At 40.7% G+C, this 19,539-nt stretch overlaps 1 protein-coding gene across 1 annotated transcript in view; it reads left to right on the forward strand.

Moving 5' to 3' along the window:
• Window positions 1-19,539, forward strand: part of klhdc3 (kelch domain containing 3) — a 51,706-nt gene that overhangs the window by 6,543 nt on the left and 25,624 nt on the right. Inside the window, exons 4-9 of the mRNA XM_080448592.1 lie at window positions 2,232-2,408; window positions 4,401-4,516; window positions 4,620-4,691; window positions 7,263-7,476; window positions 9,074-9,160; window positions 14,312-14,420. Of these exons, the coding sequence (XP_080304718.1) occupies window positions 2,232-2,408; window positions 4,401-4,516; window positions 4,620-4,691; window positions 7,263-7,476; window positions 9,074-9,160; window positions 14,312-14,420 (775 nt within the window). The remainder of the gene's footprint in view (window positions 1-2,231; window positions 2,409-4,400; window positions 4,517-4,619; window positions 4,692-7,262; window positions 7,477-9,073; window positions 9,161-14,311; window positions 14,421-19,539) is intronic.

The following is a 19,539-nucleotide window of genomic DNA, read 5'->3' on the forward strand; positions in this document are numbered from 1 at the left end:
GACCGTAGAGAATTCTGTTACTCTGTCATCCACGTCTTCCAGTGGTGGAAAGTAACTAAGTACATTTAATCAAATACTGTACTTAAGTACAATATTGAGGTATTTCTGTACTTTACTTGAGTATTTCCAATTCAGTACTTATAGTATAGGCATATTAGGCAAATATTGTACTTTTGCTCCACGACAATTATTTGAAAACTTTAGTTACTTTATAGATTTTGATTATTATTACAAAACATACATTAACCACTTCAGCCCTATATACATTTTGGCTATTTTCAAAAGACTTTTATACATTTGAAAACTTGAAATGGGACATTCTGCATATTGAGTACTTATACTTTTGGTACTTTAAGTACATTTTGATGCCAATACTTTTGTACTTTTACCCAAGTACATTTTGAATTCCAGACTTTCTCTTGTAACAGAGTGTTTCTACATTGCAGTATTGATACTTTTACTTAAGTATAAAATGTGAGTACTTTTCCACCAACTGCCATCTACACAGGTGTTGTCTTTAGGTAGTTCCGGTTTCTCTTGGAAATACAAATTGACCTGTTTACTTTCCCTCTGACCTGTTTTTCCTCAGTGTGTTGAAACACCTGTTTTACAACTTACAAACCCTAACCCTAGCTGCCACTGCCCCACCATGAAAGTAATCTTTATACAGCACATGATAGAGATGATTGAAATGTAAATGACACCGCCCAGATCTTTTGTTTCACTGTTTATCTCACCACTGTCTTTGATATTGACTTGATTGCAGAGCTCGATGTTGTCTAGACTCCCTTTTTGATTTTCTCCCTTCTTCGGCCTTTTGAATTGCTTACTGTAGTTCTTTATGAAATGCTGAATCTCAGGTTGTACTTTGGCCCGTTCTCCGTTGCAACGAGGTAGACTCGTTTTATAGACAATGCACAGGAAGTGTTTCAGGCTTTACTCAGAATTTGGGGTTTCTGGTATTCAATTGATCATTTTGGAATTGGTTCAAATGCACCACATTTATTTCCTGGTCTTTGCTTTGCATGTCAAGTTGGCTAAGAGTGTTACTGCTGTATGAGTTCATAATTTTGTTTATTGCTGCTTTAACCCATTAAGACCTCAGGCGATTCTTAAAAATGTTTTCTAAATCCTAACAGTTTTTTGAAAAAAAAAAAAAAAAAAAGTCAAGATTTTTCAAAAATAGCAGATCTACAAGCTCATAGCGCGGCACTCGGTGCCGCGCTATGAGCTTGTATATCTGCTATTTTTGAATAGCCAAAGAAATCTAAAGTGACACAGATGCGTTCCAGGTCTAAATGGGTTAAATGTATATTTAATCTTAATTGCATTATTACCAGCATTTGCCAAGCAGTTGTTAGACCATGACATTCTTTCACATTTATAATTCATATATTTCCTCCGCTGGTCAGATCTTAACCTACAGTATGTTACGTATATGTGCTCTCATACTCTATGTAGTAGCATTTCTATTTGTTTTACTGCTTGTATGCTGTTGTGTGATTTGTGTCATTTTTTTATTCTCTGTAAAGCATCTTGTAACCTTGTTTTGAAATAACATACGTTCTATACAAATAACATTTAACCATTTGAAATCACAAATGGACTCTCTAGTCTCTCCAGTAAATACTTGTAGTAGCATTCAAGGCTTTTGGTTTTGGGCCTATGTGACACAGACCAACTGCCCTTTAAAGGAGTAGTTCACCCAAAAAATTACTTCTTTTCTATCAATTGCACACCCCATGAAGCCTTGAATCCATGATTTATTTTTGTTTTTGTCGCATTCCTAAGTTAATAATTTGATTCCCGTCTCCTACCGGCTAATATATCCGTTAGGAGACACAAAGTAGATTCTTTGAGTCTCCTACCGGAAATACACCCAGTCATCAAATTATTGGCTTAGGAATGCCACAAAAACAAAAATAAATCCCTGAATTGAAGCCTTCATGGGGTGTGCAATTGATAGAAAATAAGTCATTTTTAAAACTATTTGTTTTACCAGTATTTACCCTCAGAATGTGAAAAATAGGATTCTTATGTCTGCTACAAGATTGTTGCAAACCCACTTAAGTTTTAGCACTAAAGGTTCTTTAAAAATGTACACGTAATATGCAGGACAGGTAGTACCTACATTTCTCAAAAAGAAAAACAACTTTATTGTGGTTAGTGTGTAGTACTCCATTCCATGCAGCATATACATTTTATTTTCCTTTTCTCTGACTACATTTCAGTGTCTTTGAAGTGGACGAAGTTGCCCCCAGTAAGAACCGGAGGAAGAGAACATGCGCGCGAGGTTCCCTACATGCGCTACGGTCATACAGCTGTGCTGTTGGACGACATCATCTACATCTGGGGGGGCCGCAATGACACGGAGGGGGCTTGCAACGTGCTGTATGCATTCGATGTCTGTAAGTAAACCGTAAAACAGAATGCCCGTTGCCCCCGTAACACTCCGCATTGAAAAGAATGTCGAGGTGCATCGTGCACGGACCCAACAGTAGAATGAAAACAAACAAAAAAACAGCCAGCACTCAGCGATGTCCTTTCATTGATTTATTTACCGCACTCAGAAAAAGGAACGAACGCGTTTCGACGTGATCGGACGCCGAGGAAGACAGATCAGGAAGAAACGCGTCCTTTTAACCCTTTAAGACCTGGAACGCATCTGTGTCAATTTTTCATTTGAGCTAAAAAAGCATTATTTTACACTTTGGCTATTCAAAAATAGCAGATCTACAAGCTCGTAGCTACGAGCTTGTAGATCTGCTATTTTTGAAAAATCGTGAAAACTCGTTCGTGCAAACCTTTTGAATATATATTCCCTGGAACAACAGATTTTGAGTTGGGGGTCCGCGGCCAAATACATATCATTTTGGGGGTCCTTGACACAAGTTTGAGAACCACTGATATAGAAACATACGTTTTTTCAGAATACTGTTGGGATTTAGAAGACATTCGTAGAATCGGCCTCAGGTCTTAATGGGTTAAATCAATGAAACGTCATCATTGAGTGCTGGCTGTTTTCTTGTTTTCATTTCATGCCTGTAAAACCTGCCCCATTGTTGTTTTCATGTCTGTAAAACCTGCCCCATTGTTGTTTTCATGTCTGTAAAACCTGCCCCATTGTTGATGTTATAAGTGACATATTCCTTTCTAACTGAAGATACACCCGTGTGGTGGATCGATGCCAAGGGAGAAAGAAACTGTCTTTGTAAGACAGAGGTAGATAGATGGTTACAAAGGGAGTCTTTACCGGTGCGCCTCAGCCCTAAAACGGCCGGTCCGGTGCGTCACAGGGGCAGGGACAACAGATGCAGAAGAGAGAAACGCTGGAGCAGCACGGACAGCTTAAGCCTTTTATTTTTAAGGTGCAAGTATAAAAAGTGTGAGTGACGTTTCGGTCTTTCGACCTTCCTCAGAGTCATCTGAAAAAAAAAAGTCATGACTCTGAGGAAGGTCGAAAGACCGAAACGTCACTCACACTTTTTATACTTGCACCTTAACCCATTAACACATTGACCGCTAGAGGTTAATCTCATAATGTACTCACCAGTGCCAACGTTTTATTGTTGTTTTTTGTTTTTTTCACGTCGCCACAGATCTTGTTAAAATCCTTAAGATTGAGCTGTGCACTGTTTGTAAACATCGCGGAGATCTCACTGCTTCTACCAGTGAAGACCACGTGTCAAACGGAGCCGCCATGTTTGAGTTCTGACCGTTTAAGTTAACATGGGAAATGCGAGGATGAAAAACTACATGTTTACAGGGGCTTTTACAGGGGTTTTTGGGTACGACTTAGAATGGAGACAGACGGGAAACAAAAAACGTGATCGCACTTCCGGTCGAGATCGGGTGGTGTTACACTGAAAATGGTCCCCCTAGAAAATTAAAAAAAAAAAAGGAAAAAGCACCACAGCCCGTAGGCTACGGGATTGGCGCTTAACCGTTGGATTTAACGGCCCGTAGAACTACGGGCCCGGCGGTAAATGTGTTAAGACCTGGAACGCATCTGTGTCACTTTAGATTTCTTTGGCTATTCAAAATTAGCAGATATACAAGCTCATGGCGCGCGATATGAGCTTGTAGATCTGCTATTTTTAAAAATCTTAACTTTTTTTTTTTTTTTCAAAAAACTGTTAGGACTTAGAAAACATTTTTAAGAATCGCCTCAGGTCTTAATGGGTTAATAATAAAAGGCTTAAACTGTCCGTGCTGCTCCAGCGTTTCTCTCTTCTGTAGATAGATGGTTGTTTCCATTTATAGTAAAGCTGTAACAACTGCAATAATGTGCGATACTTGTTCTCTCCACATGCTCTCCAACGTTCTCTCAGCCGTTGGAGCGAAGCCGGAGAGCTTTGCAGGAATGTCTTGAGTTAATGAAACGTATGAATGGTCCTTAGACACCCACAGATGGTTCACGCCCAAGATTTCTGGGACAGTTCCAGGGGCGAGGGACGGCCACTCGGCCTGTGTCTTGGGGAAGGTCATGTATATCTTTGGAGGATACGAGCAGCTGGTGAGTTCTCGTCCCCCTCTCCTCGCTTTGAGACTTTTGCTTCTGTGGGGTTTTGAAAACCAACGATTTAACTCCTCTCTTCCTTCCTGTGCTTCTTTTACAGGCTGACTGCTTCTCCAACGACATCCACAAGCTGGACACCACCACAATGGTCTGGTCTTTAATTAACGCCAGAGTGAGTTGAACCCACCAACCCGGTTCATTGTTTCGCTAAACCAAATGACACCCGCGTTAACTCCCTGTCCGCAGCCTGTCTTGCTCCGATCCATCCGAGTACAAACATGAACGAATAGAGAGGGCCAAGAGGAGAAATGCATGGGGTAGAATGGAGTGGGCACTGCTGGGCAAGGTGTCAGCTTACGATAAAAGCACTGTGTTGGAACTCGGCAGGCCAACAGGGGATTCCAGGGGTTGGCATTACACACGGCCACAGACATGCCTGGTGGTCATATTGACTGGACGCACACAGGCACTGCTCTTGCTTGCTAATGCAGTTCGCTGGTAGGCAGCCAAAGTACAACAACAAGCCTCATGGCGGATTATATACCCTCCTCATGGGGGGGTAACTAACAATACTTTGTTGTAGGGTTTTAGTCTGCTTGTTTACATGGAAAGCTTTGCTCAAAGGGAAAGGTTACTGTCAAAAGCACTTTGTGGGCAATCATTAAGCCAACAGGAGGCAGGGTTACCTTACCTCACCTGAAGTTGTTATAGTTCACTTACTGTTTGATTACTCCATTTGCCATTAGCTCTATTAGTCCTTTTACGGACAACATTTTGTCATCAAGCTGATTACTGTTGGACTGGCTATTTGTAGGGATTTAGCCCTCCATGTGATTGGCTTATTCCACACCACAGTTATGCCTCCCCCACCTTTGTTTCTGAACTACCGTAGTATGCCTACTATGAAACCAGGTCTACCTGCTATTCTGTTTGAACAACTGCAAACAAACCTGTTCTAGGGGTAGCGGAGCTTGTTTGAGTTTACTCTAATGCAAATGTGCTTCATTCCATATAGTTGGCAGTCTTCCTTGATGTCTTTTGTGATGGATGAAGTATTTGTCATTGATGTGTTCACAAAATGCAGTTGCATTTTAATGTCTTGTAGCCATTGGGTAGTCACATGTTAACACGATTTGCTTGATTTACATTGGATGACTGCTTTAGGTGATTTTGTAGTTTTTTAGTCGTTTTTTCTTTTTACCCCAGTGTCCATTTAACCACTTCAGACCCAACACAGCTGACCTACAAGCTCAAAATGTGTTTCAATTTGACCCTTTGTGAGCTTGTAGATTAGCTATTTTCTGCTATTTTTTTTCCTGCTGCTTTTGAGAGTTTTTAATTTGTTGAACATTTTCCTATACAATGAAATGCCCAAAATAGGGACGCCAGGGTTGAAGTGGTTAAAAACATGCTTTTGTAACTTACATCCAGGAGAACAATGCCAGACACGTGGTGGAAGTTGCGACACGTGACAAAAGGCTTTGTCATGGATAAAAGGCATGCTTAAAGGCAAAAGGATTGCAGCCTTGTCTTTGTCTGGCATGTTGTTCATTTAGTCAAAGCCGATCACATTTCGTTGGCCGTTATATTTGCCTTTCATCTATGCTTTGCTTGTTTGCGCCTGTGGCAATGTTTGTCTTCCCCAGATTTGTAAAATCTCTACTAAGGCCTGCCTAGGAACAGCCTCTGCAGTGTGTGTTTTTTGGCCAACTAAATGAGAGGTTGTGAATTATTCAGTGCTGTCAATGCCATGGCAAGTTTTTGCCTTCAGTCTGTCTCTTTGCATTTCAGTACTACCAACACTAGGTGGCAGTGTTGACCTTTTTTGATTTGGTATGGCCTTCTTTGGGTGCCAGTCGAGTCCACAGTCCACAGTCCACACACTGAAAATGTGAAATGATGGTTACTGGATGCAACAGTTCCAGGGCATGGTTCAGTTATAATGGACTTAATCTTACACAGATCGTTGACCAAAAGCCTCACAGAGGGAAACTGAATCAAAGAGAAAGAAAGACATTTTTACATTTTCTTTTTGAATGTGTAAGCCTAATTTATACTTTGTTGTACATCGTTGTTGCTTGCTGAAAGAAAAACGAATTTTCAGCGAGGCGGCTTATAACTTTTTTTACACGTTTGCTTTGCATGGGGGTCCCTGGAACTAAATATTTGACAAATGTTCACTTAAAAAAATATATATTCCAAGATTTGCACAAACGTTCAAGTTTTTTCAAAAATAGCAGATCTACAAGCTCATAGCGCGGCACAGTATGAGCTTGTATATCTGCTATTTTTAAATAGCCAAATAAATCTTAAAATGACTCAAATGATGCTTTCCCTCTCTTAACCCATTGACTGCCAAAAAAAAATTCTGGCCGCGTTTAACCACTGCCAGAGATTTTTCATTGAAAAAAAAAAGTACTCAGGAGCCGAGATACAGAATGTTTCAGTTTTAAGTTAACAAGGAAGTGGATAGGAGTCTAGATCTTCGAAAAATCATATCTCCTTGGTATTTACTCTTTGGGTAAAAAACAAACAAAACAAAAAAACTTTTTTTTATTATAATTTTTTAGTTCACGTAGATCTACGAGACTGGCACGTGGCGGCTTTAAATAGGTTCGCGTAGATCTACGCGATTGGCAGTCAATGTGTTAAAGGGTTAATATCAGTTATGGACCGGAGAATTCAAATTTTTTATATTTCAGCTGCAAACGTCTAACCCGGTGGTCTGGTCTTGTCTGCACAGGGCACTCCTGCACGCTGGCGAGACTTCCACTCGGCCACCATCATCGGGGCGAAGATGTACGTGTTCGGCGGCCGAGCGGACCGGTTCGGACCCTTCCACTCCAACAACGAGATCTACTGCAACAAGATCAGAGTGTTCGACACGGAGACCAACAGCTGGACGGGCACCAATTCACAGCAGCCTCTTCCAGAGGGACGCAGGAGTCATTCAGCCTGTAAGATCCACACGCACAAACACGCCCTAAATTGTTGACATGTCACAATTATTACATATAATCGTCAAATCGCAATTATTTGAGATAATCGCAATTATTTCTGTATAATCGTTTCCATGTTGAAAATATTTCGCACATTTTCAAATATTAAAAAAAGCAGAAATCGCAGATCTACAAGCTTACAACGCGTCATCTGCTATTTCTGCTATTCTTACATGTACAGAAGTATTAACCCATTTAGACCTGAGGCCAATTCTAAAAACCCGTTCTAAATCGTGACCTAAGTTTTCTGAAAAACTTAAACAGTTGCTATATACTGTACATAGCAACAAGAACCCCAAAAGGGGTTTCCGTCCTGAAAGGTATAGTTACAAATAGGGGTTCGTGCCCAAAATGGGTTAAATATGTCAATAATTTCTTTGTATATTTCAGTTATTTGTTTAGAGGTGCTGCGATCAAGGTTTTTGCAATCCGATCCGATTCCGATCAGGCAGCATCAAAACCGATCCGATTACGATTAATTCCGATCCGATAAGGCAAATAATAGTCTCTATACTGTCTATCTCATGTTGACCCCCCCCCCCCCCCCCCGGGGCTCCGTTAGAAGTGCTGGAGTGGAGTACTGGAGTGTTTTAATCTGAGCGTTTAATCGGTCATTTTCCTGCGATTCGATCCGATCTCCATTTTTTAAGCTGATATCGGGCCAATATCCGATCTGTTAATCGGATCGCGGCATCTCTATTTGTCATATCAAAGGCTTCGTATGTTCCAATCCAAACACACAATTAAATCGTTAAATCGCAATTATTTGAGTGACAATTAATCGTCAACTTAAATTTGTAATGGTGACAGCCCTACCTAATTGTTTTATTCACTTATGAAGTCGGAATATAATCCACAGTTTGGATACGTGGTCGCTGGTGCCTCATTGTCTTTTGATCCGGCACTTGAATCTAAAATATTAGCATTTGGGTCTCTTATATAGATGGTAATGTGATAATAACACGTCAAGAAAGATCAAAGCCATCTGCATTTTCCAAAGCCAAGCTTCTAACTTTAAAGGGACACTTTGAAGATTTTGAATGTAAAACGCGTCATTTGACGCCATCTACTCCTCGCACAGACATTTCCCCATTTCGTGGCTGCAAGCTCTATGAACACAGCATGGGGTATTTTTTTGCCACACTATAAATGATCTGCTTACATCAGAACAATGGGATTTAGGTTCAAAATCGACAAAGTGGGCCCTTAAACAATGCAGTTATGCACACAGAACGCTATAATGCCTGGTGTGACTTACATTCTCATGTGTATTGTTTGTGTGTAGTTTGAGTGCCAATGGCCCTTCACAGATTGCCAGCACGTGCCTTTGAGGGCATGGGAAAGTATCTAAATTATAAATAGCCGGGGCTTGGGCTCATTGGTTCCACATTAGCCATTCTAAGATGCCGAAGAGCCTATTTTCTACTTCGTTCATGCTCGACAAAACAAATTGAAATGATATTCAGTGGGTTTTCTAACATGCTGTGTTTGCAAATGTCACCGATCTCTCTTATAGATTCAACTCATATTTTTTTTTACTCTGTAAATTTTTCAGTTTCCTACAATGGGGAGCTGTACATTTTCGGTGGCTACAACGCCCGTCTGGACCGGCACTTCAACGACTTGTGGAAATTCAATCCAGGTGACTCAGCGTTTTACTCGTGAGCCCATGTCAGCGTTCGTACGGCAGCAGCGTTGCTGCAACGAGCCTGGCAATGCCACACTAACCCATTAAGACCAAGAAAGCATCTGTGTCATTTTTATTCCCAAAAAATCCAAAGAATAGCAGATATACAAGCTCATAGCGTGGCACTGAGTGATCTGTTAGCTTGTAGATCTGCATTTTTTTTTTATTGTGAAAATTTTTGCTAATATTTTGTGTGTGTGTGTGTGTGTGTGTGTGTGTGTATATATATATATATATATATACACACACATACACACACACACACACACACACACACACACACACACACACACACACACACACACACACACACACACACACACACACACACACACACACACTGGAACAAAAAATATTTTGAGAATGTGGTCCACGGCCAAATATATATCATTTTGGGGGTCCTTGACATGAAAAAGTTTGAGAACCACTGATGAGTAAAAAAAAAAAAAAAAGATTAGATTTAGAAGACATTTGTAGAATCCCCCAGAAGCAAAGATTTGAGTAAAAAATGTCCGCTTAGCGATTTTTCCGGAAAACAGCAGATCTACAAGCTCATAGCGCGGCACCGATTGCCACGATGTGATCTTGTATATCTGCTATTTTTGAATAGAAGAAATCCAAAAATGACACAGATGCGTTCCCGTTCTTAATGGGCTAATCATGTCTGTGCTGTTTTAAAAAATTAATTTGTTCTGTGCATCTTTCTTTTATCTTCTGGCTGACTGTGTTTACTGTTTTTGGAGGGGAAACACAGCTGTCTTTCCTGACCCAATTTCTCCTCTTCCTTTCTTTTCGGAGAGAGACAAACTTCCCTCTCTGCATCTATTGTCATTCTCAAGATAACTGCTCTGCATAGTTTATGCTCTCGCTCGCTCTCTCTCGTCTCGTCTCCATCTGTTAGAATCAGCTGCATCAGGTTGCTGCTTGAATCATCAGTTGTTGTTTTTTTTATTTGAAGAGACAGTCTGTGTTCTAGTTCTAAACTGGGTGAGGTTAGTCATAGCTTAACCCCATTTTGGGCATGTCATTATAATGTAGGTAGAAACTTTCAAAAACAGAGCTCCACAAAGTTTCATTTAAAAAAAAGTATTAAATCCAAGAAATGTGCAAAAATAGCATATCTGGATATTCTCACTATTTGTTGTACGATGACGTATGTAGGGCTTAAAGGAGTAGTTCACCCCAAAAAGGACTTATTTATAATAATAATTATATAATCTCCATGAATTCAAGGCTTCATGGGGTGTGTAATTGATGGAAAATAAGTCATTTTGTGGGTGACTATTTAAGTGTTTAAGGCAAAGCGAATCACACGTGGCCACTATATAAGTCCTAATACTCAAAGCACTCTCTTGTACTACCATAGTACTATTTATGGTATGTGCGAGGGAGTGCTTAACACATCCACCGCCAGAGGTTAATCTCATAATGTACTCACCAGTGCCAAGGTGTTTTTGTTGTTTTTTTGTTTTTTTCATGTCGCCATAGATCTTGTTAAAATCCTTAAGATTGAGCCGTGAACGGTCTGTTTACATCCGCGAGATCTCCCTGTATCTCCCAGTGAAGACCGCATGTCAAACGGACTTCCATGACTGTAGTTAGAGCGGATTACGTTAAACAGTGAAATGCGAGGAGAAAAAACTACAGGAAGAGAATTGAGTTTCAGTTTCGTCTGTAGAATGGGAGCGGGCGTGATCGTCGAAACCGGATCCCAAATAATTCTATTTCCTGTCATCAAACCGGAAACGGAAGTGGATCAAAAAAATTCCGAAAGTGCACCCGGACCGCGCATGCGCGAAAAGACCGCAGCCCGTAGGACTACGGGCTCGGCGCTTAACCGTTGGATTTAACGGCCCGTAGAACTACGGGCCCGGCGGTAAAGGTGTTAACACTCCATTGCAGGAATTCCACTGCACCAACTGGCAGCATGTAAAATTGAACTGTTCCTTATTTTCAATCCCTCTCTTCCTGCATGTAATGCATTGAAGCAGTGGTGGAAAGTAACTAAGTACATTTACTCAAGTACTGTGATTTTGAGGTATTTGTTCTTTACTTGAGTATTTCCAATTTCCAATACTTTTACTTCTACTCTGTTCCGAATATTGTACTTTTACCCCACTACATTTATTTGCAAACTTTAGTTACTAGTACCTTTGCAGATATAAAGTATTCTATTATAAAACATACATTAACACACCGCCAAGAACGTAGTCCTACGGTCCGTTAAATCCAACTGTTAAGCGCCGAGACCGTAGCCCTACGGTCCACGGTCTTTTCGCGCTATTCACTTCCGGGTTCACTTTCGGATTTTTTTTGATCCACTTCCGTTTCCGGTTTGATGACCGGAAATTATTTGGGATCCGGTTTTGACGATCACGTCCGCTCTCGTTCTACAGACGAAACTGAAACTCAATTCTCTTCCTGTAGTTTTTTCTCCTCGCATTTCACTGTTTAACGTAATCCGCTCTAACTACAACATGGATACCCCGTTTGACACGTTGTCTTCACTGGGAGATACAGTGGGATGTCGCGGATGTAAACAGACCTTGTACGGCTCAATCTTAAGGATTTTAACAAGATCTATGGCGACATGAAAAAAACTAAAAAACAACAAAAACACCTTGGCACTGGTGAGTACATTATGAGATTAACCTCTGGCGGTCGATGTGTTAACCACTTCAGCCCTATTTGTTTATCTACAAGCTCACAACGCGTTGCGATGCGACACGTTGTGAGCTTGTAGATCGGCTATTTTCAAGTACTTTTACTTGATTTTTGTTAGTACTTTTAGTACTTTTACTTGTGGTACTTTAAGTCTATTTTGATGCCAATACTTTTGTACTTTAACTCGAAGTAACATTTTGAACGCGGGCATTTGACTTGTAACAGAGTATTTTTATATTGTGGTATCTGAGTACTTCTTCCACCACTGCAATGACGTTAAACTTATAGGTTGTGCTGCTGTGGTTTCCCAACACTTTGTGAGCCATAATACTGCCCTGAAATCACAGACCTATCCAGGCATTTTGCAGCAGATCAGGTCGGCTAAGCCTGTCTGATCTCTGCCTTCTTCTCAGGTCCATATCTTATCAAAAGGATATTGATGGAGGAAGTAACGGGTAATTTCAAAGCTTTATTTCCATCCAGCTGAGATGAAACACTGTTCTGGCTTTTAAATCGATGTCCACCCTTAGCAATTAATTGGTGCGATGTCGAAGCGGTCCACTAGAGGTCACTACCTGTGTTATAATGTTGATACCCCAGGCAAAGATGGAATGGCTTGTTGCTATAGAGATGTAGTGATGCCATCGCTGATATCAGCATGGAGCCTTCATCCTTATATGGAATGATGGAGAGAGAGTGTCAAGGACAGCATCACTCACATTGCTTTCCATCAGAGAAGGTTTTTTGTTTCTGGGGTACACACGGTGAGCCCTCTAAGGATGTGTGTACAGTGGTGTGTTCTAGATTCTTTTGGAGGGTATACTATAACTATTCCCTCTCTAGTTTCTCCCACACGCACGGCGCCGGTTTATGCCCCGCACAAACTCGGCCAGGCCCACTCAGGCCCAGTTTCACAGTAACACTGAGTACAATTACAATATGCTTTGTAATGATTTTCTACTGTTTCTAATGTTAATCACCCTGTAACTCAACCCACTTTGGAGCTGCTTTTAGCCTTAGATGCATTTTCAATGCGAAGCATGGATTATTACCATAGAATAGTGCAATGATTGTTATAAATAAATGCTGGTTAGGCCTATCAGATATAATAGCAGTGTTAACAGCGAGCATTCCTGTATCTATTACAGAATAGTATTAACTTGGCATTGAAGACACAAACTGTATTGAAGATTCAAGATTTTGCTGTGATATGAAGTGCAATTTGAATGAAGTACTCAATTCAGTGACCTACGTTCAATGAAGTGAATGGCAGGTCGTTGAGTTAATGTGTGAATTCCGTCGCCAGCAGCCATTAATTATCACCTCAAGAACAATAGCCACACACTGACACACATGATAAGCCATCAACTCAGAGTTAGACTAGTCTGTGTGTGTGTGTGTGTGTGTGTGTGTGTGTGTGTGTGTGTGTGTGTGTGTGTGTGTGTGTGTGTGTGTGTGTGTGTGTGTGTGTGTGTGTGTGTGTGTGTGTGTGTGTGTGTGTGTGTGTGTGTGTGTGTGTGTGTGTGTGTGTGTGTGAGAGAGAGAGAGAGAGAGAGTGATTCTGGGGCAAATCTTGTAAAAACTACTTGACCAATTTTCTTGTGCACGCTGCCAGTAGGCCAAGTAAGTAATGCCCTTATTTGCGTGAATATATTTTTAGAACTCTAACAAAAACATTTAATGGAGGTTGGCTTGGGCTGAGCTTTGCCCACATATAGAGATGACTGACATCATAGTACTGATGTCATAGATGACCGACGTCATAGAATGGCCACAGAGATCAACATGGAAGCCAAGCTGGTTTTCCTATATCCGTGGTACAGTTGTTGTTTTTAAAGTACTACAAAATAAATCAATGTATTCATTATTTCGCAGTCTTATCATTTCTCAGTCCCTTGGCCTCTGTTGTTGCTAAATATAGAGTGGATAATAGGTTTACGTAATGTTAATGATTTCTGTATAGCTGCAGCAACGTAGCCGAGCGTAATCAAAACTCGCAGAGCTGTAGGTCTTTCTCTAAAGATATTTGCTGGCAAGAGCCATGTAAGTCGAATCTATACTGGTTCAAAGAATGGAACCTTGGTTAGGGTGCTCTGTGTGTGTGTGTGTGTGTGTGTGTGTGTGTGTGTGTGTGGGGGGGGGGGGGGGGTACGTATGGCCCTGAGAGAGCGTTGGTGCTCTAGTTTTTGTCCTTATTTTTTCTTGTTTCTCTCTAGACATTATTTGGCTGGTTCACATGTCAGTATTTGTCTGCATGTCTGAATGCATTAATCTCTTGAGCCCAAAAAGCTCACAACCAGTGTGTATCACACGAGCTTGTAGATCTGTTATTTTAGCTATTTTTGAAAACTCTTTGAAAATGTTCACTTATAATGACATGCCCAAAAATTGGGACGCCAGACTAAGTGGATAACACCTCTATTTTCTGTGTTGGAACTACAGAGGCCTTCAATTGGAAGAAGGTTGAGCCCAAGGGGAAAACCCCCTGTCCGCGGCGACGACAGTGCTGTTGCATGGTGGGAGATCGCATCATCCTCTTTGGAGGAACCAGGTGAGGAAAACTTAATTATAATATTTGAAAACTTGTATTAAGCTGTGTCTGTGATTATCTCATGCTGGTTACAGTAGTGCATTCTAATGCATTGTCTTAAAATAAGACAATGAGGCTAATTAAAATAAGCTGTCTGCCGTCATATGTGGTTGTCTTAACCGATTTATTGATTTTAAATGCTCAATACTTAATTTCATGTGACTGTTACACGTGACTGTAACGTGGTCTAAATCAGCTCTGTACTATAGTACTAAAATGCACTATTTTGCCCGGGTCCCGTCCATGTTCTCTTTAAGATCCGGCTGATGGGTTGATCGGCTCCTCAATTCCTAGCCTTTTCTGCATCATATAAAAAATGTAACGGTAGTCCCGGTATTCTGCAAATATCTGTGGTTCCAACCGTCTGGCAAAATGTATCGATGGGTCGAAACAACCTTTTAAACCTGTTTTATGCTTGCCTGTGCTGAATTTAACATGGAGGTGCGTTCCTGATCGGGAACGTACATGAGGCGCATTCCCGTTATTCAGCGTTAGCCTTCATGTTGAGCCGTCTGCCCCAGTCTAAGCCAGGCCTGAGTAGACTGGACAACAACAATAACAACTGTACGTGTATGTTGTTGTTGAAGGCATGCTTCCTACTAGTTTTTTCATCATAGTGAGCTACAATAGATGAGAGTTGTCATAATTGCGCCGCAGCAACAAGTTACTTTTATAATGCAGTAAATAAGTTTGTGTCCAAGTTACTTTTTGAGAGCAGTAACTATAACTAGTTACTAATTTCAAGTAACATCCCCAACACCGTTTGTGACTTCAGGTCATCAAGTACATAAGATAAACTGGGGCGATTCTGATGGGTTAAACTTTGTGGTTCTCTGAACTGGACTCTTAATCACTGCATCATTATTGAGTAATGGTAGCCTATTTTTCATTTTGTCAGTGGTATAGAGCCTTTAATAAAGTAATAGGAACCTGCTCTGATAAAGAATACATTATCCTTTAGGGGACCCTCTTATAAAATATGAACAGCTTTCTACTGTACGTATCCCAAGATAAACACTTTGGGAAGCCATTTCTTTTGCTGCGCCCCCCCCCCCCCCACCCCCAAGATAGAAAACACAATTTGGACAGTAAATCTAGCCTATAAGGACGGGAACAGAGCAGGCCGACGATGCCGCTGTTCTTGCTTTAAACTCAAGACTCTTATCTTTTGATTGTGGTCATAATAGGGGTGTCTATGAGGCAGTCTCAGAAGACACACTGCATCCTGTGTAGCTTAACGGCGTGCAGAAATGTGACTGTTCCTTCCTTTCAACATGCCAAAGGAAGACTCCGGGCTACTGTAGACGACAGTCTGAGCCTATCGCCTGGTTGACCGTGAGACGGTCAGATGTTGATGGAGATGGAGGTGGGGTAGTATCCCTTAAGACCGGGAACGCATCTGTGTCATTTTAAGATTTCTCTGGCTATTCAAACATAGCAGATATACAAGCTCATAGCGAGGCACAGAGTGCTGCAGAGATCAGCTATTTTTTGAATAATCGTGGAAAATGTGTGCACAACTTTGAATATATATATATATATATATATATGTTTTAAAGCGAACATTTCTAACTCCGATCTGTGCTTCTTGAGGACACACACACACACCCACACAACATATTTTGAGATGGGGTCCTCGACCAAATACATTTCATTTTGGGTGCACCAACTTTTGGGAAAAGTTGGTGCACCACTGATATAGCAACATACTGTTAGGATTTACAAAACATCCTTTAGATATGTATTTGGCCCGCGGACCCCTCATCTCTAAATGTTTTCGTGAACCTCATGAACCCCACAAAGATTTGAGTTGCAAATGTTTGCTTTGAAAAAATATATATATTCAAAGATTTGCACACATTTTCAAGATTTAGAAAAAAATGCCCAAAGTATAAAATAATGGCTAGGGCTGTCACGATTACAAATTTAAGTTGACGATTAATTGTCACTCAAATAATTGCAATTAACGATTTGTTGAATCACGATTTAATTGTGTGTTTGGCATTGTTGAACATTGGAACATAAACTTAAACATACAAAGAAATTATAGTAAAAATTGCAGAAATAGCCGATCTACAAGCTTACAACGCGTCACAAAGTGACGCGTTGTAAGCTTGTAGATCTGCTATTTCTGCTTTTTTAAAATATTTTAAATGTGTTTTCAACATGGAAACGATTATGACGATTATGCAAAAAAATTATTGCGATTATGTCAAATAATTGCGAAAATGACACAGTATGGGTTCCCGGATTGAATGGGTTAATTAAGTAGGGTTGCCACACTGGCCTGCTGACGGGTCCTCTTGATAGACCAGTAGCCGGCAGCGTAACGAGGTAGCTGCTGGGCGGCATTAGCGGTAGTCCAGAGTGTGGTCCAGAGGGGTCTGCATGGGGCTATACCGTTATCAGTTATAAGACCCACGTTATCAGCTGAACCCCTACTGAGGCTAACCTGATAGTGGAGGGATCGGGAGACTGTGGATAAGGGTTCACTGACTGGACGGACCCCACTGCGTCTCACCCAGCCTGGAAGGCCCCGGGCCGGGGCCCTTTGGCTCTTGCAGGATTATTTTGTCTGCTTGCTGCTTCCAGTGGTGTTAAGTAACTGAGTACATGTACTCAAGTACTGTACTTAAGTACAATTTTGAGGTATTTTTTTACTTTATGGGAGTATTTCCAATTTTCAGTACTTCTACTTATACTCCACTACATCTCAGAGGCAAATTTTTTACTTTTTACTCCACTACAATTATTTGAAAACTTTAGTTACTTTGCAGATATAAATTATTGCATTATAACATAACTACTTAACCACTTTAGCCCTATTTTATACATAGGCTATTTGAAAATAGCCGATCTACAAGCTCCACACCGCAACGTGTTGTGAGCTTGTAGATCGGCTATTTTCAAACATTTTAGTACTTTTACTTTTGGTACTTTTAAGTACATTTTGATAACAATACTTTTGTACTTTTACTTTTTTTGAATTTTGGACCTTTACTTGTAACGGAGTATTTCTATATTGCAGTATTGATACTTTTACTTAAGTAAATAATTTGAGTACTTTTTCCACCACTGTATTCAGTACACAGACATCACCCACAACTTGCAGCAGCGAGGCAGAAACGATTTGCTTATTCTTTAGCAGCAGCTCAAATGTGTGCAGAGTGGTGATGTTTCTTTAAGGGGAATTCTGGCCAAATTTTACTTGGACCTAATTGTCTATCTTTTCCAACCATAGTGGTCATCTGTGACTAAAATCAAATCAGATGTTTCAGTTGAAAATGCTGACATCCTTATTCTCCACATGCAAAGCAAGGGCACCATTTCATCAGAAAAGCAGCTGCAAACTTGCACCGAAACTAACACAAGACAGCACTTTATTCTTTCATCTTTACACTCAGGTAGCATTTGAGGATGAGAAAGAGCCATATTTGAAAATGGCATATTTTGGACAATTTAGTAATGGAAAAGGAAAGCAGTCCGCCAATCACTTACTGTATGTAATGTCTGCAGTGTGATTATTCTCAGAGGTGTCAAGCATGTCGTACCTAAATTGGATTTGTTTTGACTAACTTTGATGTACTTGGTGTGCACCGAGCAGTGGCATTGTGTAGGAAAATATAAAGATTGGATCAGACTTGGAGCGGCACATACCCAAAATTAAATGACTCGGATCAAGTACAATAAACTTGATGGGGACAGAACGGCGTAAATAGACATGCATTAACACATTGAATGCCAACCGCGTAGATCTACGCGAACCTATTTAAAGCCGCCACGTGCCAATCCCGAGGTGCACTTTCGGAATTTTTTGATCCATTTCCGGTTCCGGTTTGACCACCGGAAACAGAATTATTTGGGATCCGGTTTTGCCGATCCCGTCGGCCCTCGTTCTAATGACGAAACTGAAACTCAATTTTCTCCTTGTAGTTTTTTCTCCTCGCATATCACTGTTTAACGTAAACCACTCTAACTTCAACCATGGAGCTCCGTTTGACACGTGTTTTTTTCTGGTAGACGCAGGGAGGTCTGGGCGATGTTTACAAACAGTGCAGAGCTCAATCTTAAGGATTTTAACAAGGTCTATGGCGACGTGAAAAAAACAACATTAAAACGTTGGCACTGGTGAGTACATTATGAGATTAACCTCTGGCATGGAATGTGTTAATGGATAAAGAAATATAACGGTCATAACAATCAAGTAATAATGATATCCAGTACTGTGCAACCATGAACAAAGGAGATGACTTCATAAATATATCGGGAGATGGACTAAAATGTGACTTAAAACATTCACATCTTAAAGGGATAGTTCACCCCAAAAATTACTTTTTCTATCTCACCCCGTGGAGACTTGAATCCATGGAGATTTTTTTTGTTTTTGTCGCATTCCTAAGCCAATAATTTGACCAGCAGCGGCTCCGGTAGGAGACTCAAAGTGTCAACTTTGAGTCTCCTACCGGAGACATTTGCAAAAAAAAAAAAAGAATTCAAGGCTTCATGGGGTGAGTAATTGATAGAAAATAAGTATTTTTTTGGGTGAACTATCCCTTTAAGAAATATGCAACATCTCATTAAGTAAGTCATTGTCAGGAACCTATAGTTATTGGTAAAGTATTTGGAAACGGGAGACGGGTTTGTTTGTAGATGTTTGTGTAAACGAGAGCCAAAGTAGGTACTTACCCTCCCTACACCTGAAAATAGTTTTGCTTGGTTTGGTGTTTTTTTTCCCCTGGCTGTGGATTAGTCTGTGGGATTCCCTTTCAGGAGTCATGATTTCCTGTCCTGAGCAGATAGGGGGCTCTGGCTGAAAAGAGGGGGGGGGGGGGCGTCTCAGGCTCAGTGGATTAATAGAGGATGGGTGTCTGACCAGAGAGAGAGAGTGAATAAAAACCAGATTAACACTGAGACTTGTACTGTCTGGAGTTATGAATTTAGGAGCTGAGAATTTGTATCTGTGGAGAAACACATGATATCACATTATAGCCCTTGCACAACCAACCATGCACGTTACAATATATACAATCCATTTAACTTCTAGGATAAATACCGTGCTCATTGAGGGACGTTGTTGGAA

This window comes from Gymnoscopelus braueri (genome assembly GCF_963280865.1).
Source record: "Gymnoscopelus braueri genome assembly, chromosome: 14".
In the NCBI taxonomy this organism is placed as follows: Eukaryota; Metazoa; Chordata; class Actinopteri; order Myctophiformes; family Myctophidae; genus Gymnoscopelus; species Gymnoscopelus braueri.